Source organism: Tamandua tetradactyla, chromosome 7, assembly GCF_023851605.1.
Source record: "Tamandua tetradactyla isolate mTamTet1 chromosome 7, mTamTet1.pri, whole genome shotgun sequence".
Classification (NCBI taxonomy): domain Eukaryota; kingdom Metazoa; phylum Chordata; class Mammalia; order Pilosa; family Myrmecophagidae; genus Tamandua; species Tamandua tetradactyla.
This window is the reverse complement of record NC_135333.1, coordinates 172,251,630-172,274,853: the sequence shown is the minus strand read 5'-3', so window position 1 is coordinate 172,274,853 and position 23,224 is coordinate 172,251,630. Positions and strand designations below refer to the sequence as shown.

Here is a 23,224-nt window from a genome sequence, read left to right as displayed (position 1 = left end):
AGAGAGAAAATGGGAGGCAGAAGAAACAAATAAAACACCTTAACGTTTGTATGTATCCATTATGGTTTATGGTCATATACATTGTATTGATCCTCTGACTGTGAGACTGGCAAGGAAGGTCTTATCCCCAAATTCCCTAAGGAAGAAAACTGGGATTTTATTAATTTGGCAAGTAGTGAGCACAAATTATATTCTGTGTCAGGCACTCATGAACGTGGTTAAACAAGACTGTCTCTGCTCTCATGGAGTTTCCCTCCATCTTACTTCAAGGAAGTTCAGGGATTTGCATTACTAGTAAATGAAAATATAAGATCTAGATCCATCCTTAAAAATTTGTCATTTTTCTTCTGTGCTAATATTAAGAGAAGCCATCGTTCAAACTGTTCTAAAAGAGAATTCGTTCCAATAGTTTTCCCTTGGAGATTTAGGAATAAGTATTGCTTTCCTTTAATGTTTTATTTTGTTTTTTTGCCTAAACACCGTTACACATTTTTCCTAGTCTCTCATCTTTGAACCTTCAAGTTACATAGCACCCATATTCATGCCACTTGTCTTGGGAGACCTAAGTAAAGGTAACTCAAATGGAAAGATTTTCACATTCCTATCAGAAAGGTAGTTGTCATTCACCAGGACCAGTGAGTAGAATATACTTGGAAACAGATTTTTGGCTTAATGTTAGGAGTAATTTTCTAATGTCTCCAAATTGAATAAGCACCTCCAAGAAATAGCTGCTTCCTTCTCGTTTTAGGTGTTTGGAGAGGGTTTATTCAACTTTTGTTCAGATTTTCTACCAGAGACTCAAGCATTAGGTGAAAAGAGTTGAACTAAATTGACTTAACAGACTTGTCTAACTCTGAAATTCTGTTTTTGGCCATAAGTGGGTGTGGTGGGAGAGCCTGCCAATTTTAAATCCTTTGCTCTTCCATCAACCCAGCTTTGCCCCAACCTCAAATATGCTGAATCCTTATATTTGTATTATAGCAGTTTTCCAAAGTATCTTAATTTCCAGCCTATATAATATTGCCTACACCCAAACTAAACCCACAATAGCATTTGTCTCTTGCCTATACCACACACATACTGTGCCCTTTTAGTTGGCTCAACGGCAGATAATGCTGCCAGGAAAAAAACTTCACTGGTAATACGTAAAACTCAGGCTATACAGTCCCTGGGATTTCCTTATCCCTACTCACCATCACCTAATTATTTTATATATCTATAATTTGGGTAGTAGATTACAGTACCTAATTGTCACCACTATTATTGCAGTAGCAGAATAATGTGCTCTTGATATGAAAACTTTCTCAGGAAATTGATTTGTCAAGTATGGAAAAGTACCCCACATTACAAAGTAAGCTATTATTCAACTCCTAAACTTATTTTTAAATTGTTTAATGGCTGCCACTTTGGCAAATCTGGCTGCTATACAGTTTTTATACATACAAATTATGAAGTAATAAAATCTGACTTTGTTTTCCTTTCCTTGATAAATGTATTAATTACTTATCCATATATCTATATTACTAGCTATATTTATAAAAACCTATCTGTTTATTTCATTCAAATTTAATCTGCTCTGGATTTTTTTCCCTGATACCATTTTATAATCTTATGAGCTGAGCTTTTGTAAAAGTTAGCTATAGTCACTTAATATGCAGGATTCCTTAGGCATTTTTGTTATGAAAAAAATTGATTTAGTCTCTAGACTAAACTGTCTCTAGACAGTTCATGTGCCAATTTAAAGAACTCATTTATTTAAAGAATTGCAATATTCTGTACTGATGAAAGTATGTATTATCTATATGAGAGTAAAGAAGAAGAAACTTTGTATGCCTACTACCTATCTCAAGAACTGAAACATTAGCAATTCTTTGAAGCTCCTTGGTTATCCTTACCCTATTGCCTTTCTTTCTTTACCTGAGAGGTAACCATGTCTGAAATTTAGACATTTCAGACTAAATGTCATTCCTTTTAGTCATCCCTTGCTTTTCTTTATCGTGTATGGAAGTATTGCAAATCAATATATTGATTTTCATGTTTAAGCCTTATAGGATTAAAATTTTCTGTATTATGTTCTCCTATAATTTGTTGCTATTGCTTAACATATTATGAGATTCCTCCATATTGAAGTTCATTTATTTTCACTGCTGAACAGTGTTAATATCAGTATACCACCATTTATGCATTTTCTTATTGATCGATATTTGGATCATTTTCATTTTTTTTACTATTAAAAACATATCTTCTCATGTCTTCAGTTTGTGATTTCTCTTTTTTTCCCCCCTTTAATTCATTTTTTTCCTTTCTGGTAATTTAGGAGTTTTACCTGCTGTTTTTCTTCTTTTAGTGGCCATCAGAGATATTTTAACATGCATACTTACTTAGTAAAAATTAATATCTTACCCTTCTCACAAAAAGGACTGGGACCATTGAACATTTGAACTTTCACTTCTCCCCAAACTTATATTGTTGTCTAGTATTTTAGTTCTCTATCATTTTTCTTTTCATTTTGAACAACATATTAGTGTGTTATTGTTTTATATGAATAATATTTGTTTACATAGACCGACTCATTTGGCTTTGTTTTTTGTTGTTGATTTTTACTCACTGCTCCTTACAATTCAGGCTTTCTTTCTGGGGTTATTTTTCTTCATCTAAAAGCCTACCCTTTAGGACAGGAGTTGGGAAGCTTTTGCTGTAAAGGGCCAGATGGTAACTACTTTAGGCTTTTCCAGCCACCTGAAGTCTTTGTTGCATATTCATTTTTGGTTTCTGTTGATTTTTTTTTTTTAACGCCTTAAAAAATGTAAAATGATACCTAATTTGTAGGCCTTAAAGATCTATGCCATGAGCCAGCTTTGGTCTGTGGACTTTGCTTTAGGAAATCCCTTAGTGAGAGTCTATTTAATTCTTGGTGTTTATTTTCTAAAAATAGCTTTACTACAGCCTTATTTTCTTGAAAAATAGTTTAGTTGAATCTACAATTCTAAAGTTATTTTCCCTTAGTATTTTGGATATATGATTCCACTCTCTTGTTTTCACTGTTTCTGCTGAAAAGTTGGTTATTAGTCTAATTATTGTTCGTTTATAAGAAGTGTGATTTTTTTCTGTCTGCTGCTGCTAAGATCTGGCACACACTCTTGTCAGTGTGTGTGCAAAGTATGCATGCATGTGTTTCTGCAGTTATAGTACATTATCTAGATGTATGTTTCTTTTTATTTAAGCAGCCTCAGATTTATTATGCTTAGGTGCCTATCATCAGTTGTCATTATCTCTTTAAATATTACCTATTCCCTCTATTCTCTCTATCTGCAATCTAGAACTCGTATATAGAGGAACTTCTCATTGAGTCTGCCATGTCTCTTAACCTTTTGTCTTCCCTATCCTGCATTCTGATTAATTTTTTCAAATCTGAATTCCAGTTTATTAATTTTCCCTTTGACTACATCTAAGCTGCTGTTAAGCAAAAGTATCATTTTGTTGTTGTCATTTCAGTTATGGCATTTTTGTTTCCAGGAGTTTTGTTTGCCTCTTTTTAACATCTGCCTGGTCATTTTTTGGTGGTAATCTCTTGTTGCTTATTCATACTTTTGATTATCTCTATTTTTCACCTAAGCATATTGTTTTTGCATCTGATTATTTTTTTATCTGACAAAAATCCTTTGCAGGTGTGATTCTCTTTTGTTGTTTGAGGTCATCATACTTTATTTCTATATATGTGCATGTGTGTAAGATCATGTTTGGTTGAACTATATCTATGGGAAATTTTTGAGGCCTGGGTAAAGGTAGTTCATAAAGAGAGAATTTCCCTTTGCTTCCTTCAGGTGCTTAGGGCTATCACCATATGACCACTTTGAGATAAACTCTTTGTCGTTTTCTAGAGCAGATAGTGTGAATTCAAGCCCCAAGCTCATGTTAGCATTGGAAGTTTTAGGGATTTCTAGGGAGTGTCTTTTTCTTTTCCTTGGCCTTTACCCAGAGCCAAAGTAGATATTTTGCACATCCAGGACCCCCATTACTTTACCTTTCAGGGTCCTGAATCTATGTAGAGACCTCTGATCTGGCATCGTTTCTTGTGAAAAGCACTCAGTTTTGTCTCCTTCTCTTGCAAACTGAAGCTTTAAGTCATTGGATGTGGACAGTGGCCTTCTCTGGGTTTGGATTTTTGCATTATTTTTATAGTGGGAGAGTGTTTCAGGTCATTGTCCATATTTCCAGACATAGATGGCATGACTTTTTAAAATTCATTTTTCTTTCTTTTTTCCTCTAGGATATAACTTAAACCATTTTAGCAATACTGAACTATGTAAATAAGCTGGCTTTATTAAACTTTCTTTGCCCAGAACCAAATATGCAAAAGACTTGATTAACTAGATTATTTTTTGCATATTCACTATTCATAGATTGTTTAATTAGTGTAGATTGTCTGTAACATTTTGCTCATGTATTAGCGCCAAATGTAATACCATATGGAAATCACTAATGCTCATGATGACCTTGAAGGACCATAAGGTCTCAATATATCTTCCACATAAATAAAGTTTTATGTTCAATGTGCACTTCTGTGTATTTGATTCAAAGTTCTTTGTTAGTCAATAATCCATGAATGCTAATTCATTTACCTAGAGATTCTGATTCTCTGTTCTGTTTTCACTGAGTTTCCTGTGAAATGTGTTAGTATTAGGAATAAAATATCTCCTAGCTAAGATAAAGTACAACACCCCTGCTATTTGGCTTTAGTTGTTATTTTGTGAGGGTTATACAGTTGAGGATTTCCTTTTTTAATGCAATGAACTAGTTAAATCTGAGTATCTAAATGCTTTGAGCTTCTCAAAAGCATATGCATGAACTCCCAATAAATTATTTGTAATAATGGAATACAGATTTTTATATTGTCCTTTTATTAAAATATATGTTATGTATGCATAGGAAGAAGAATCTGACATTGAAGGGATTCAGTATAAAACACTTCGAACATTTCATCATGGTGTCAGGGTGGATGGCATAGCTTGGAGCCCGGAGACTAGGCTTGATACATTACCTCCAATAATCAAGTAAGTTTAAAATTATTAAATACAGTACTAATTAGTATCCTTTGATTGTGTTAAGTGATCTTAAGTCTTTGATCATAGGAACTTTTTCCCATCTGGAAGTTCCATTTCCATTTTCCCCAACCTCAGATATTAGCTATTCTGTCATTTGCTATTATTTCATAAGTTAGACTTATCATCTGAATTTGTGATTTAAACATATGACCGTGGCAGTGATACTCTGACCACGTGTTTGGGCCTAACAACAAAACTCTTGAGTTTCGCATGGCTTTCAAGTCTTCACATCTTCACTGAATTTACCACCTATATTATTAAAAGTACAACTCTTAAATAGTGAAATTAGAGTGAGACAATCAACATTTCTGCCCCATATATAGGCAGCGGTCACATTTTCTTAATTTTACAGTACATAAATCTGGAGTTTTAGTCCTTGAGCTTCAGTTTCTATATAAACATTCCAAAAGAACAATTTGTTGTTCTTTTGTTTTGATCACTTATGTGACTTATGAGCAACAGGTGGGACACTTTCAACAACAGTAAAAGAAAAAAAATAATTTGCAACAGCAGGGAAATGGTGACGCTGCCTGATTGGTATCCTTGGGAGCTCAGATGGAGATGCCAGCCCAGAGCAGCAGAAGGAAGGCTCCGAAGCCCATAGAGAATAAGGCCGTCGGGGATGAGGAGCTCACTGTAGAAGTCCCGTGTGTACTTGGCAGAGATTACCTCGTAAATGAACAACCAGGCAATGAAAAACACACCAGTGGCCGGCAGCACCCTGGTCAGATAGGAAAAGCGGCCACATCCACTGAGCTGCTGTCTGACCTTGAGCTCCATTTTGTGGGCACATGTGTGCTGCTCTTGCGTTATCTCCATTGTTTTCTGTGAAAAATCTTAACACTGCCTGCTGAGACCGTCTTCTCAAAAAGCAAAAATATATCAGGTTAAATATTTAAGATTTTAACAAAACACTAACCTTGCTTCCTAGAAACATTGACTCTAAGAGGTTGTCTTCTTTGAGCAAACAGTACTTGGCAGCCGTAAGTCAGCTCTTATTGAGCTAACATATTTTATTAATCAAGGGATAACTTAACATGCATTGAAATGCTCAGACGTTCTGGTACAGTTTGACCAGTTTAGAGAAATGCATGCACTTACATAAGCCACACACTATTAAAACCCTACAACATTTATGTCGTTCTTCAGTCCCAGAGTGCCCCATTCCAGTCAATCCCTATATGCCATCCCCACCGAAGCAACCACTGATTTTATTTCTAATATCAGAAATTAGTTTTCCTATTTGAGAACTTGATATAAATGGAATCATACAGAATATGCTGTTTGTGTCTGGCTTAATATTTTTGAGATTTGTCCATGTTGTTGCGTATACCAGTGATTCATTTCTTTTCATTTTTAAGTAGCATTCCATTACATTGTATGAATATACCACAGTTCTGTGCATGGATACATGTAGTTTCCACTTTTTAGCTATAATGAATACAACTGCTGTATGTATTTCTTAATATTGTTTTTGATAGAGATGTGGCTTCATTTGTCTTAAGAGTAGAATTGCTAAGTCAGAAAGTAGTTTGTATGCTTAAAATTTTAAGAAAGTACCTGTTTCCAATGTGGTTCTACCATTTTGTATTCCCACCAATAAACTAAGGGTGTTCCATTGCCCTATCTGCTCTTTAACATTTATCGTTGTCGGTCTTTTTAATATTTGCCATTCTGTGTTGGTACTTCAGTGACATTTCCCTTTTGAATTATGATATTGAAAATTTTTCATGTGTTCATTGACCTTTGTATAAATATTGTGAAGTGCCTGCCCAAGTCTTTTGTACATTTATTTCCTGTGTTTTTATCCTCTGTATGTTCTCTGTACAAGTCCTTTGTCCTTTGTCAGACGTTATGTGATATGAATATCTTCTTCAAGTCTATGGCTTGCCTCTGAAATTTTTGTAATGATGTCTTCATGAGAAGTTTTTTATTTTGATGACAACTGTTTATCTTTTTTTTTCCTTTTTGCTAGTACCTTAAGTACATTCCCTGAGAAAACTTTGCATTTAGCAAGGTTGTGAAGATGTTCTCCTCCATATTTTTTACATGCTTTACAGCTTTAGCAAACTTAATTTTGAATAATCTGCAACAGCTCTTGTCAATAGCTAAACAGAAATTATTGACTTTTGAAAGAAAATGGTTGGCATGTCCTTTATTCCTCTTAATTTTCCCAGTTGGCCTTAAATTAAATTCCCCAAAAATTGCAAAGATAGACTAAATTACATTAGCTCTAACATCATGGTTTGGGCTTTGAGCAAGTGTCAGTATAAGAAATGATTGTTTGCGTGCGTGTGCAGTCATATGGCCATTGTGCTCTTAATTTCCCTTTTATGTTAAAAAAGTGTGTTCACAAAATATGGACATGAACAAACGTCTGTCTTTTTGCATTCTTTACCAGAATTTGAAAGCTATGGAAGTGGTTTTTCCCCCCTGATTTTGGATTGTTCTGTGATACTTCCTTTAAGCTGGAATTTGGATTATATCCTATACTCCTCTTATTTGCTTGGCACCTATTTTCCTGCCCTTTTACTGGATTTGTTTTTTCCTTTTATCACTGTATGTTTGGGGTTTGGTTACATTTTTGTTGCTTTTGTTTTTGTAAGCTGCCTCAAATACTTATGGAACTAGATAAAAGATATAATAAATTAAAAAAAGAAAACACAGAAACTAGCCACTAATTTCTTAACTTTTGATTTAGAAATACTTTCAGATTTACAGGGCAGTTATAATACAAACCCATACAGAGAATCCCAACATATACCTACCCTATCCAGATGCATCAATTTTAACATTTTGCCACATTGCTCTATCATCTATCTATCTCTCTCTCTCTCTTTCAGGCCTTTTTCTGAACACTTGAGTGTAGGCTGTATGCATCATGCTTCTTGAACACTTAATACTGCCTAGCACATTTCCTAAGAACAGGAATATTCACTTATAACTACCTTAAGTATAGTTATCAAATTCAAGAACCTTAACATTGATTTAAGTTTATAGTCTATAGTCCAATTTCTTCATATGTCTCAGTAATGTCCCTTTGAGCCTTCTCTCTTCCCTTATCATATACTGTTCAAGAATATTGCATTTAATTGCCTTTCTTTAGCTTTGTTTTTTTTTTTTTTTCAGTTGTGGGAACATACGACATGAACTTTCGACCACTCCAAAGCCGATCAGTCAGTGTGATCAGTCACATCAACAGTATTGCAGTACCTCCCCACCTTCCACTACCTAAACTTTCCCGTCTCTCCAGGCAGAAACCCTACATCCGTTATGCATTACCTCTCCATTTCCCCTCTCCCCCACCCCTGACACTCTATTCCAATTTCTGTCTCGTGAGCTTGCATTCTCCAGTATTTACTTTGCAGTAACTATGGGACCTAAATATTACATCCTAAATGTAACAAACTCATTTGCTTTGATACCAACTTGAGTAGTATACACAAACCATGTTCCTATACCCCTTTGCTCCCCCATCTTTCATATTTATACATGTGAGACCACAACCACTGATTTATCATTACATTTTATGCATTTGCCTTTTAGAGTCAGTAGGAATTTAAAAGTGGAGTTATAAACCAAAAATATGATAGTACTAGCCGTTATATTTACCACTGTATTTACCCTTACCAGAAACCTTTATTTCTTCATGTAGTGTCAATTGTCTGATGTCCTTTTCAATCTGTAGAACATTTTTCACCATCTGTGGTAGGGCTGGTCTAGTGTTGACAAAGTCCCTCAGTTTTTGTTATCTAGGAATGCCTTAATCGCTCCCTCATTTTTTAAAAAATGTTTCTATTGAGCAATCTTCATACACATTTGCTCCAGATGAACTGTATGTCTGTGACCATCTCTCCCTCATTTTTGAAAGACAGTTTAGACAGATGTAGAATTCTTGGTAGTTTTCTGCTTTCAGCAACTTTGTCATCTTACTGTTTTCTTATCTGTGTGGTTTCCAATCAGAAGTTGGGACTTAATCCTGTTGCAACCCCCTTCTACATAACATGTTGCTTCTCTGTTTTGCCTCTCAGAGTTCCCTCTTTATATTTAGAATTCAGTTGTGGCATAGATCTCTTTGGGTTTCCCAGTATAGATTATGCTGAATGTCTATATGTGTATATATGTATATATGTTTTTCATTAAATTTGGGAAGCTTTGAGCTTTTTTTTTTTTTTTCATATTCTCTCAGCTCCTTTCTATCTTCTCCTTTTGGAACTCCTATAGCGTGTATATTGGTATACATGATGTTGTCCCCAGATTTCTCAGGCTCTGTTTAAATTTCTTCAGTCTTTCCTCCTTCTGCTTTTCAGACTGGATGATTTCAATTGTCATATCCCCAAGTTCACTGATTTCTTTCTTCTGCAAGCTGCAGTCTGCTGTTGAACATTTCAAGGGAAATGTTCTGTCACTGTGGTTTTCAGTTCTTTTTGTCTCCTTTTATAATTTCTGTCTTTCTATTGATATTCTCTTTGTGTCCATCTGTCATTTTCCTGATTTCCTTTAGTTCTTTATCTGTTTTCATGTAGCTCTTTTAACATAATTAGGATCATTTTTTTTTTAAGTCTTTTCCTCCTGTATCCCAGGTATGGTCCTCTTCACTGATGGTTTATAATACTTTAATTTTATCTTTTTCCTGGGCCAGCACTTCCTTTTTTTTTCCCTATGTTTCATAATTTCTTGTTGAAACCTGGACATTTTGATATTTTAATGTGTTATTACTCGAATTTGGACTGTAAAGCATCTATTCCTTAAGTGTATCCAGCTAGTGGTATGACAGAGCTTTCCTGAATGCCAAGGTAAAAAGGAACACACCTTTCCCACACTTTCCAGATTGACCTGGGCAAGTGCTTTCCGTCAGGACTTGCTTATCCATGGGAGTTTATAGAATACCTCCAGGCCCAAAGTATTAGGGCTTCCCTTGTCCTTTCTGTGCATATTATTGTCTTGGGCATGCCTGTGTGGTCCTAGAAACTGTTTTTACATAGCCTTTTGTTTGATTTCGCCCTATGACTGTGTTCCTTTAACTGTTTTTTTGGAGCTTTGAGAAAGATGTTTCTCCCAGTTCTTTCTGATTGCTCAGAGCTTCTGAGGGGTGACAAACCCACAAGTATCCTACTCTGCCATCTTGATTGGGGCCATTAATTTTAAAGAGTATTTTTAGAGTAAGCTGATAGCACAATTTTGGTGTTTTCAAATATATTGTATATTTTATTACAAAAATAATACATTCTTATATTAAATTTAGAAAATACAGAAACACAAGAAGGGGGAAATGCCACCTATATATGCAGTTCTTCTTCCTTTTTTTTAATGAATAATTTTACACAGTTGTGATTAAACTATATATGTAAGTTTATATACTTTATATTTTCTTCATGGTATTCCCAAGTAAGTAAATACTATTTTTCATGAGTGCATATTGGTATTGGTCTCTCGGGGTCACTGAGGTATAACGTGTTATCTCTTGTAGCATCATTAACATTTATTTTACAGTTAGAAAGAAACCCTTCCTGGTGGTTTTATCTTTAGCATTTGATTACTGTAAGCCATGTTCTCTCTCTCACTGCCTCCCTACTCTTTTCTGTCCCCACTTACTTTTTTTCCACAGTGGCTGGAGATGAAGCAGTTTACCTTACTTGGTTTCTTAGAGGTTTCTCATTTGATTAGGGGGATTTAAATACCCCTAACATATATAAACCAAAGCAGCAAAGATTGAGAGAAAAAGTGGACCAACTCAGGAATGGCCATAACGTTTTGTGGTTTAAAAAAAACAAAACAAGAAACAATCTTAGTAAAAGTCTTTCATTAATTTTTTTTTTAGTAAGTATTTCTTTACTGCTAACTAAAGGTTTTTTCTGAACTTGGCCTCTTTCTGCTAGTAGTACCTTCTTTACAACCCTCTTGCTTGAGGTATTTATTTTTTTAAGCCTTCTGAAATAACTTTTATCTGTTTTAGAGATGACATTTTGAACAGAAATTTAAAAATGATTTCTTTGTATAACACCTAAAGTATACTTTAGGAGACCCTCCACATCACTAGCAAATTTTTGGTAGGATTTCCGGAGTGAAGAAATAATAAATACCCAAAATAATAATGGGACAAATTGAAGAGAGGGGAATTAGGTAGAATAATCTTTGTTATAATCTTACCTTTTATAGATAGATAGATGTATGAGATATAACCCACATGCTTAAAAAGTGTATAGCATATATGCACACTGCCGATTGACTCCATCACTAAGAGCAGGCACCCATGTGGTCATCACTCAGATCAAGAACTAGAACATTACCAGCACCCCTGTTCTCCTCCCTAATCATAGCCTCCTTTTCCCTTAAAGCTAATTATTTTCATGATTATTATGATGATCATGTCCTTGCCTTTCTTTATAGTTTCATCAGGTATTTATGCATTCCTAATCAATATAGTTTAGTTTTGTCTTTTTTTTTTAACTTTCTTACAAATGGAATCATACCATATGTTTTCTTCATTCACTTGACATTATGTGTGAATGATTAATCCATGTTATTGATCCATGTTATTGATCTACTTATTCATTTATGTTACTGCATGGTATTCCATTGTATAGTACAATTTGCCCATGCTACTGTGGATGGCCATGTGACCTGTTTTCAGTTTGGGGTTATTATGAATAATGCCGCTGTGAACATTCTTTTGTATATATCCTAGTATGTGTGGGCTTGTATGGCTTTTAAATATATACTTAAGAGTAGGTTATTCCAAACAGTTTCCTAAAATGCTTGCATCCATAACATGCTTTCCCATAGCAGCTGGCACACGTCTCATCATTTCTTAGACCTCTTTCTCCTCCTTTTCTTTTTTTTCTTCTTGTTTCTTCTACCTGCAAAAGAGGAATTGAGATTGGAGAGGAAGATGGACTAAAGAGACTGAACCAAAGGAAAGTAGACTAGCCTAGACTGGGGATTTTGGACTGAAATGGGAAAAGACCTGGTATCAAAACTTGATTATTAAACAACTTACGATTCCATGAAAATGCCTGAGGCCACACAAAGGGAATGTTTGTTTTCAAAACATACGAGTAACCATTAGGATCATGTTAAATTATAAAGTTGATCTGGTTGAGCTTTGCCCTCTTTCTTTCCTCTTCTTGTAATGTCCCAAATCCAAGCACCATTTTCCTAATTCATTGTTAATTAAGTATAGGTAGCTATTGGATTAAATTAAAGTGAAGATGGAAATGTACATTTGCATTTTAGAACAGGAATGATAGAGTCCTTACATTTACGAACAACAAGACCTTAGAAATCCACTTCACTTTATGGACAGTGGAACAGACATAGAATACTGAAACGCCATCCTGAAGTTACATAACTACTAGAGACAAAGCTAGGTTGAACTGGTTAATCAAATGAAAATCTACATGGCAGATTTTTGGAAAATAGTTTGGTACTCAGCATCTATTAAGATACGTAATGAAATATTCATATATTTGTATGCTATTTGGGGTATTGTACTAGTTTCCTAGGACTTCTGTAGCAAATTATTATAACTTTTGTGGCTTAAAACAACGGAAATTCATTCTCTCATAGTTCTGGAAGTTCTAAGGGAGAATCTGACCCATGTCTCTCTCCTAGCTCCTGGTAGTGACTGGTAGTCCTTGGTTTGTAGAGGTACAATTCAGTCTCTGTCTCCATCTTCACATCACCTTCTCTCTTGTGTGTCTCCTTTTCTGTCTCTTCTACGGATGCTGGTTACTGGATGCACTCTAAATCCAGAATGATCTCATGTTGACATCTTTAATTGTATCTGGAAAGACTGACCCTGTTTCCAAATAAGGTCACATTCACATGTAGTTAGGACATGGACATAACGTTTTGAAGCCACTGTTCAATTCACTGCTGATAGTATGGCATTCTTATGCACTACATAAATACATAGAAATGCAAAATTAACTGCACTACTGTAGTGCAAATTGTACTCTTCCATATAAGCCCTTTAAGAATCTCACTAGAAAATAACCGTGAAAGTTTTATGTTTCATATTTGTAAGGCAGTGATGAAACTCCTAAAATTATAAACTGCAAAGCTACTTATAAATTATTCAGTGTTATATTTCCTAAGAGCACCCATATCCACCCCGTCACCTCCTTCGACCCCTACACACACACACACACACAGGCAAACACACAAACACTCCTCTTTCATCCAGAGTTGAAAATCAAACCTGATTGTGAACACTTGAAAACAGCATGTCCCAATTTGGTGGGGAGAAGAGGTACAATCTTTAGTTCCATGCAGCTTTTCAGTTCACCTCTAAAAAACCTTGGAACAGTGAGGGGGTTTCCGTGTTGGCTTGGATTTTATTCCTCTTGCGGCTCTTGCAGAGTTTCTGAGAAGTGGTATGGTAGCAGAGATCTGCCTCATCTACATAGAAGAGGAGCTATGCTTTAGAGACGTCCTTAAATTTTATGTATTGAGAAAAATGATTAACTTTATTCAGATCTAAAGAGGTTTAGACCCCTATAATATGCTTCCTGCCAAAGAAGAATTGGAAATGAACTTTATTTTTTCAATATATAAATATAATTTCTGTTTGTTCCTAAGCCATTATCAGATATGCTGAGAATCTAGAAATTTTAGGGTTAAAGTTGAAAAATAGTTGTTTGTTGGGCTTAGGTTTTGTTTTTTAATGTAACATCCATTGATGAACCACTGAAAAGCGGTCATAAAGGTTTAGGATCAGCTTTTAATAAATATAAATATACCAGCTTTTTTTTTTTCTCACATGGGTAGGCACTGGGAATCGAACCCGGGTCTCCAGCACAGCAGTTGAGAACTTGAGAACTCTGGCACTGCACCACCAATGCCCTCCCTGTATACCTGCTTTTAAAAGTATATCCTATCATCTAATTTAATTTATTTGGAGGAATAGAAAAAGTGAGAAAGCTTGTAGATAACTAAAGAAGACAGAGTAAGACCAGATGTATTACACTATTTTTGATGTCTCTTATTAATCTGAGTAAAATGAAGATATTTTTCTAAAAGTCATCCATTTATACTTTTAAGAAAATGGTTAAAATTAAATTCACATGCTAATTTAGTTCTACACTTTTGAGATCAACCCAAAACATACTAATATTTTCTGTGTTTTCAAGAGAAAATATTAAAACGTTTTCTGCTCTCAGTAATGGCCGTATAACATGTTTTTCAATAGAGCCACAACATCCCTCAGCTCCCTCCCCTAAAAAGCACGATAATGAGTTATGATAGTAGCTTTGCTGATTGGTGGCAGGGAGGGGGGACTTTCACTTGAGAGGCTAAAAATATTTTGTTTTGTTTTTGTTTTTATTCTTCCAGATTTTGTACTTCAGCTGCTGATATGAAAATTAGATTATTTACTTCAGATCTTCAGGATAAAAATGAATACAAGGTATATGGATAATTATAATTTGTAAATCTTTAGTGTTTATTTAAAAACATATGTTTATTATTTTTTGCTTTTTATTATACTTACCCCAATTCAAAATGACTTTATGGTCATCTTTAAAACATGTAATTTGGGGTCCCATTGCCTGTGTTTTAAGCCATGGTTCCCAGGTTCTTAATAACAACTGTAGATTAAAAATCTGATAGCACTTATTAAATTGAAATACTAGGCAGGCATAAGAATTAAAAATTCACAGTTGGGTATTGTAGTAGCATAATAGACATGAACACACATCAAGTAAGATATGAGCTTCAAGGGAAAAAATGATTGACCCAGCATAGCATGAGGGAAGAGTATAGGGAGGTTAAGAGCGGGGACAGGAGAGCCAGACCACCTGGGTTGGAAGGCCAGCTCTGCCATTTACTAAAGTAATCTCTCTGTGCTTGTTTCCTTGTCTGTGAAATGGGGGTAATCATAGCATCTCCCTCGTAAGATTGTAAGCATTAATTGAGCTAGTTAATGTAAAACGCTTAGAACAATGCCCTATAAAGGTGTGTTCTATTACAATAGTGAAAAGCCCTTGGTTTGGATTGAAGTAACATCATGGTTTTATTATTACAGCACAGCAGTGCCTTCTTGAATGTCTGGTTAATCATAAATATGAATAATGTTACAAAAACAGAGTTAAACTATGAACTCTCCTTATCATTTAAAAAATAGTTTAGAAATGCTCTAAGTTACTATGTGTATATACTGGTTACACTAAGAGAATACCAGTGAATAACCAAGTATACATATGATGCATAATATTTTTTTCTTTATTGTGGGTTGCAGAACAATTATGCATAAAATAAGGGTTCCCATACATCACCCCCCCACCATCAGCTTGCATTGGTGTGGAACATTTGTTACATTTGAGATAGTGCATTTTTATAATTGTACCATTAAAGTCCATGATTTAATTTAGGGTTTACTCTTTGTTTAGTGCAATTCCATGGATTTTTTAAAATTTTCTTCTGTTACTGTGTGTAAATCTAACTTTTCCCCTATTAATCATATTCAGATATTTATTTCAGTGCTGTTAATTGTATTCACAGTGTTGTGCTACCATCATCACTTTCCATTACCAAAACATTTCCATCATTCTAAATAAGAAGCCTGTACATTTTAACCCTTAATTTCCCATTCCCTAACCCTATCCCATCCCCTGGTAACCCATGTTCTAGCCATTCTAATTAGTATGAAACAGTAGCTCATTGTGGTTTTGAATTGCATTACCCTAATGGCTAATGTTGAGAATCTTTTCATGTGCTTTCTGGCCATTTGTGTATCTTCTTAGGAGAGATGTCTGTTCAAATCTTTTGCCAATTTTTAATTAAGTTGTTTGTCTTTTTGTTGTTAAGTTGAAAGATTTCTTCACAGATACTGGATATTAAATACTTATCTGATGTGTGGTTTCCAAATATTTTCTCCCATTGGGTGGGCTGCCTTTTTACCTTGATAAAGTTCTTTGAAGCACGGAAGTATTCACTTTTGAAGAGGTCCCATTCATCTATATTTAGTTCCGTGTGCTTTGGGTGTAAAGTTTAAGAAACCATTGCCTAACATATACACCTAAAGATGTTTCCCCACATTTTCTTCTAGAAGTTTGATAGTTATAGCTCTTACATTTAGTTCTTTGATCCATTTTGAGTTGATTTTTATATGGTGTGAGGTCGGTGTCCTCCCTTTTCTTTTTCTTTCTTTTTTTTTTTTTTGTTGTTGTTTTTGCAAATGTAGATTCAGTTTCCTAGCACCATTTGTTTGAACTTACTATTCTTTCCCAATTCAGTGATCTTTGCTACCCTGTCAAAAATCAGTTGGCCATAAATGTGAAGATTGATTTTTGAGCTCTCAGTTCTGTTCCACTGATCTAAATGTCTGTCCCTATGCCACTACCATGCTGTTTTGATTACTTTGGCTTTGTAATAAGTTTTAAGACCAGGAAGTTTGAGTCCTCCAGCTTCATTCTCTTTTTCAAGATGGCTTTAGCTATTCAGGGCCCCATACACTTCCATGTAAATTTGATGATTGGTTTTCCCATTTCTGCAAAGAACAGTGTTGTAATTATAATTGAGATTGCACTGAATCTGTACATTGCTTTGGATAGGATTGACATCTTTACAATAGTCTTCCATTCCATAGAATGGCCTTCCATATATTTAGGTCTTCTTTGATTTCTCTTAGCAATGTTTTTTAGTTTCTCTATACAAATCCTTTACATCCTTGGTTAGATTTATTCCTAAGTATTTGATTCTTTTAGATGCTATTGAATGCAAATTTTGTCTTAATTTCTTTTTCTGATAGTTCTTTGCTTTTGAATAGAAACACTATTTATTTTGAGAGGTGATCTCATATGCCACCACTGCATACAAAGTGTATGCAGACTCTTGTAATAAGAGTTTTTGTGGTGGATTTCACAGGATTTTCTGTATTTAGGATCATGTCATCTGTAAATAGGGAATCTTTTATTTCTTCCTTTCCAGTTTGGCTGCCTTGTATTTCTTTTCCTTGCCTAATTGCTCTGGCAAATACTTCCAGCACAGTGTTGAATAACAGTGGTGACAGTGAACAACCTTATCTTATTCCCAGTATTAGAGGGAAAGCATTCAGTCTTTCACCATCAAGTAGCGTGTTCGCTGTGGTCTTTTCATATATGCACTTTGCTGCATTATGCTGAAGAAGTTTTCTTCTATTCCTAGTTTTCTAAGTGCTTTTTTCAAGAAAGGGTGCTGTATTTTGTCAAATGTCTTGTTTTGTTTTTTTTTTCCCTTGGGTACATGGTCCAAAATCGAACCCGGGTCTCCTGCATGATGTCAGATGTCTTTTGTGTATCAGTTTAAATGATCATGAGCTTTTTTTTCCCTTCACTTTTCTTAATGTGGTGTATTACATTGATTTTCTTGTGTTGAACTGACCTTGCATACCTGGGATAAATCCCATTTGATTATGGTGTTAATTCTTTTAATATGCTGTTGGATTTTTTATTTTGGGGGGAGGGGGGATTTTTGTATTTATATTCATAAGAGATATTGATCTGTAGTTTTATTTTCTTCTGGTATCTTTACCTGGCTTTGGTATGAGTGAAATTGGTCTTATAGAATGAGTTAGGGAGTGTTACCTTCTCTTCAATATTTTAGAAGAGTTTGATCAGATTTGCAATTAAGTCTTCTTAGAATGTTTGGTAGTATTTCTCCTGTGAAGCCATCTGGTCCTGAGCTTTTCTGTTTGGGGAAATTTTCAGGACTGATTCAATTTATTTATTAATCATTGATTTCTTGAGATCTTCTATTTCTTCTTGGGTCAGTGTAGGTAGTTGCATGTTACTAAAAATTTATTCATTTCATGTAGATTATCTAATTTATTGGCATACAGTTATCCATAATATCATTTTGAACTTCTTTTCTTTCAGCAAGGTCAGTAATGTTCCCCTTTTCTTTCTCATTTTTAATATTTGCATCCTTTCTCTTTTTTCTTTGTCAGTCTGCCTAAAAGTTTGTCAGTTTTTAGTAATCTTTTCAAAGGACCAACTTTTGGGTTTTTTATCCTATTTTTTGTTTGTTTTCTATTTAAGTTTTCTCCACTCAGATTTTTGTTATTTCTTTCCTTCTCCTTGCTTTGGGTTTAGTTTACTTTCTTTTTCTAGTTCTTCCAGTTTTGAGATTAGGTCTATGGCTTGAAATTCTTTTTTTTTTAATTTTTTTAATTTCTTTTTCCTGCCTGATTGTTCTAGCTAGAACTTCTAATACAGTGTTGAATAATAGTGGTGATAGAGGGCATCCTTGTCTTGGTCTCAATTGTAGGGTGAAAGCTTGCAGTCTCTCTCCATTGAGAACAATGCTGGCTGTCAGTTTTTGATATATGCCCTTTGTCATGTTGAGGAAGTTACCTTTGATTTCTATCTTTTGAAGTGTTTTGATCAGAAAAGGATGATGGGTTTTGTTGAATGCTTTTTCAGCATCAGCTGAAATGATCATGAGATTTTTTTCCCTTTCAGTTTGTTAATTTGTTGTATTACATTAATTGATTTTCTTGTGTTTGAACTATCCTTGCATTCCTGGTATAAACCCCATTTGGTCATGATGTATAATTCCTTTAATGTGTTGTTGGATTCAGTGTGCTAGTATTTTGTTGAGAATTTTTACATCTATGTTCATTAGGGTGATTAGCCTGTAGTTTTCCTTTCTTATAGCATCTTTACCCGGTTTAGGTATTAAAATGATGTTAGCTTCATAAAATGAGTTAGATAGTGTTCCTTTTTCCTCAGTTTTTTGGAAAAGTTTGAGCAGGTTTGGTGTTAGTTATTTTTGGAATGTTTGATGAAATTCCCCTGTGAAGCCTTCTGGTCCTGTGCTTTTCTTTGTAGGAAGATTTTTAATGACTGATTGAATCTCTTTACTTGTGATTGGTTCATTGAGATATTCTATTTCTTCCTGGATCAGTGTAGCTTCTTTGTGTGTGTTTCCCAAAATTTGTCCATTTCATCTAAGTTGTCTAGTTTGGTGGCATGTAGTTGTTCATAGTATTATCTTATGATTTCTTTTATTTCTTAAGTGTCTGTGGTAACGACACCCTTCTCATTTCTGATTTTGTTAGTCTGCGTCCTCTTTTTTGCTTTGTCAGCTTTGCTAGTGGCCCATCAATTTTATTGATTTTCTCAAAGACCCAGCTTTTGGTTTTATTCATTATTAACTATTGTTCTTTTGTTCTCCCATTCATTTAACTCTGCTTTAATCTTTGTTATTTCTCTCCTTCTATTTGCTTTGGGGTTAGTTTGCTGTTCTTTTTCAAGTTCCTCCAGGGGAGCAGTTAAGTCCCCAATTTTTGCTCTTTCTTGTTTTTTAATATAGGCATTTAGGGCAATAAATTTCCCTCTCAGTACAGCTTTGCCACATCCCATAAGTAGTTGTATTCTCATTTTCATTCCTCTTCAGATACCTACTGATTTCTCTAGCAATTTCTTCTTTGACCCAATGGTTGTTTAAGAGTATGTTATTTGATCTCCATATATTTGTGAAAGTTGTCATTCTTTGGTGGTTATTTATATCCAGCTTCATTCCATTGTGATCAGAGAAAGTGTTTTGAATAATTTCATTGTTTTTTAATTTATAAAGACCTGCTTTGTGCCCCAGCATTGGGTCTATCCTGGACAATGTTCCATGAACACTAGAGAAGAATGAATATCCTGGTGTTTTGGGGTGTAATGACCTAATAATGTCTGTTAGGTCTAATACATTTATCAAGTTGTTTAACTTCTCTGTTTCCTTGTTGATCCTCTGTCTGGTTGTTGTGTTTATAGAGGAGAGTGGTGTATTGAAGTCTCCTACTGTTGTTGCTATAACATCTTTCACTCCCTTCAGTGTTGCCAATATCTGTCTCATATACTTTGGAGCGCCTTGTTTGGGAGTATAGACATTTATGACTGTTATTTCTTCTTGGTTAATTGTCCCTTTTATTAATATATAGTGTCCTTCTTTGTCTCTTATGATGTCGTTACATTTAAAGTCTATTTTGTCCGATATCAGTATAGCTACGCCTGCTTTCTTTTGGTTACAACTTGCAGGGAAAACCTTTTTCCATCCTTTTACTTTCAATCTATTTGTATCTGTTCTAGTTAGCTAGCTGTTAGAATGCAATATACCAGAAATGGAATGGCTTTTAAAGGGGGGAATTTAGTAAGTTGCAAGTTAACAGGTTTTAGGCTGTGGAAATGTCCCCATTAAAGCAAGTCCATAGAAATGTCCAATCTAAGGCATCCAGGGAAAGATACCTTGATTCAAGAAGGCCAATGACGTTCAGGGTTTTTCTCTCAAGTGGAAGGGCACGTGGCGAACGTGGCGTCGTCTGCTAGCTTCTCCAGCTCCCCAGGAGGCGTTTTCCTTCTTCATCTCCAAAAGTCCCTGGCTGTTGGACTCTGTTTCTCATGACTTTGTTGTTCTCTGCTCTCTCAGAATCTCCTGGTTTCTCCAAAATGTGTCCTCTTTTATAGGATTCCAGTAAACTAATCAAGACCCACCTGGAATGGGTGGAGACGTGTTTCCATCTAATCCAGTTTAACAACCACTCTGGATTAAGTCACATCTCCGGAGAGATGATCTAATTAAAGTTTCAGGCATACAGTGCTGAATAGGGATTAGACAAAACAGCTGCCTTTACAGAATGAAATTAGGATTAAAACATGTCTTTTCTAGGGTACATACATCCTTTCAAACTGGCACAGTAACCTTGTGCCTAAAATGAGTCTCTTGTAAATAGCATATAGCATATAGCATATAACTATATAATCCATTCTGCCAATCTATCTTTTAATTTGTAAATTTAGTCCATTGACATTCACAATTATTACTGAAAAGGCATTTCTTGAATCCGCCATCTTATCTCTTTTTATTTTATTTGTCAGAACTATATATTCTTTTCCCATTTTTCTTTTTGTCCTTTACGTTACCCTTACTGGTACTCTTCACTTCTGTGCCTTCCTCCAGACCTCCCTCTCCTGTCTTTTTTTTTTTTTTCGACTGGCAGAACTCCCTTTAGTATTTCTTATAGGACCAGTCTGTTGTTGATATATTCATTCAGGATTTGTTTCTCTGTAAAGATTTTAGTCCCTCCCTCAGTTTTAAAGGACAATTTGGCTGGGTAGAATTCTTGGCTATATGTCTTTCTCTTTCAGGATTTTAAATATATCTTTTCATATAGGGCTTCTCACCTCCATAGGACAGTTGAGTAGTCCAAACTCAGTCTTAGGAGATTTCCCTTGCATGTAATAGATTGATTTTCTTTTCCCACTTTCAGGATTTTCTGCTTCTCTTCAACTTTTGACGGACTGATGAGTATGTGTCTTGGGGAAGGCCTATTTGGATTTATTCTGTTTGGAGTTCATTGGGCTTCTTTGATTTGCATACATATGTCCTTTATAAAGGTTGGGAAGTTTCCCCCCATATGTCCTCAGCTAATCTTCCTAGCCCTTTTCTCTCCTTCTTCTGGGACACCAGTGCTTCTTATATTTGTGAGCTTTGTTTTGTCCATCTTTTCCCAGAGATCCAATTCAAATTTTTCCATCTTTTTTGCCATTTGCTGTTTTGAGTGTTTGAAATCAGTTGTCCTGTCCTCTAGTTTGCTTATTCTTTCTTCTGCCTCTTCAAATCTGCTGTTATGTGTCTCTGGTATATTTTTTATTTGGTCTACATCATCTTTAACCTCTGTGATGTCTGTTATTTTTCTGTTTATTCTTTCGAATTCCTCTTTATGTTCTTCCAGTGTCTTCTTGATCTGTAGTATGTCATTAGCCATCCCATTTATTTTATTTAGTGGAATGTATGAATATCTTTGATTAGTTGTTCCAATGTCTGTGTCTCCTCTGGTGTTTTAATTTGGTCGGTAGACTGGGCTGTATCTATCTGCATCATGATATGCTTAGTGAGCTTCTTTTGTTTCGTGGCATGTAAATTTCTTGATTGGTTTAATTGGTAGATTGATTCCTTCAGTAGTCTGAAGGTTTGTATTTGCAGGATGGATGTGGAGCAGGATACAGGGTGCAGAGCAGAGCACACCAGTGTCCTGATACACTGAGGTCAGGAAGTCAGTGCGTGAACGCATGGGCACCTGTCAGGAAGGATATGGCTGTGCAGATACACACATCTGGGTGAAACCTTTTTTCTTTCTTTTTGTATATAAGCATTTAGAACTATAAATTTCCCTCTCAGAAATACCTTTTACTGCATCCCAAATATGTTTATATGCTCCAGTTTCATTTAATATTTCCTTTTTAACCCTTTGGTTGTTTAAGACTATGTTTTTGAAATTCCACATATTTGTGAATTTTTCCATTTCTGCCTCTGTTATTCATTTCTAGCTTCATTCTGTTGTGGTTGGAGAATATATATTATATTATTTCAATATTTTTAACTTATTGGGACTTATTTTGTGACCAACCATATGGCCCATCTTGGAGAATGAGCCATGTGTACTTTAAAAGAATGTGAATTCTGTTTTTTGTTGGATGCAATGTTCTATATATGTTCGGTCTAGTTGGCTTAGTGTATCATTCAACTTCTGTACTTCCTTATGGGTCTTCTGACTAGATGGTCTATCCGTTGTTGCGAGTGGTGTTTTAAAGTCTCCTACTATTAATGTAGAACTATTAATACCTTTAAACCTTTAAAGCTGACTGAACCTGCTTCATATATTTTGGATTTTTGCTGTTAGGTGGATATACATTTATAATTGTTACATTTTCCTGTTGAATTGTCCCCTTTATCATTATATAATGGCATCTTTGTCCCTCATAAATCTTTTTTACTTAAAGTCTGTTTTAGACAGTGTTAGTGTAGCCACCTCAGCTCTTTTTTGGTTACTACTTGCACGATACAATTTTTTCTATCCTTTCACCCTCAACTACTTGTATCTTTGAATTTAAGGTGCCTCTCTTGTAGACAGCATATAGTTGGTCATGCTTTTTTATCCAAAAATAAAACATTTGACTGAAGAACTTAATCCCTTTGTATTTAAAGTCACTCCTGATAGGAGTTTTTGCTATTTAGCGTTTGTTAGTTTTATACCATTTTTTCCCTCACTTTCATTAATGCTTACTTTTATACTTACTGGCTTTTTTGTGTTGTACCATATTAAGTGACTTCTCATTTCTATCTGGATATATTTTTCATATATTTACCTT

At 35.0% G+C, this 23,224-nt stretch overlaps 1 protein-coding gene across 2 annotated transcripts in view; it reads left to right on the top strand.

Moving 5' to 3' along the window:
• Window positions 1-23,224, top strand: part of NUP37 (nucleoporin 37) — a 56,766-nt gene that overhangs the window by 3,230 nt on the left and 30,312 nt on the right. For both annotated transcript variants that reach the window (XM_077111806.1, XM_077111807.1), the window contains exons 3-4: window positions 4,930-5,054; window positions 14,442-14,514. In XM_077111806.1, coding sequence (XP_076967921.1) covers window positions 4,930-5,054; window positions 14,442-14,514 — 198 coding nt within the window. The remainder of the gene's footprint in view (window positions 1-4,929; window positions 5,055-14,441; window positions 14,515-23,224) is intronic.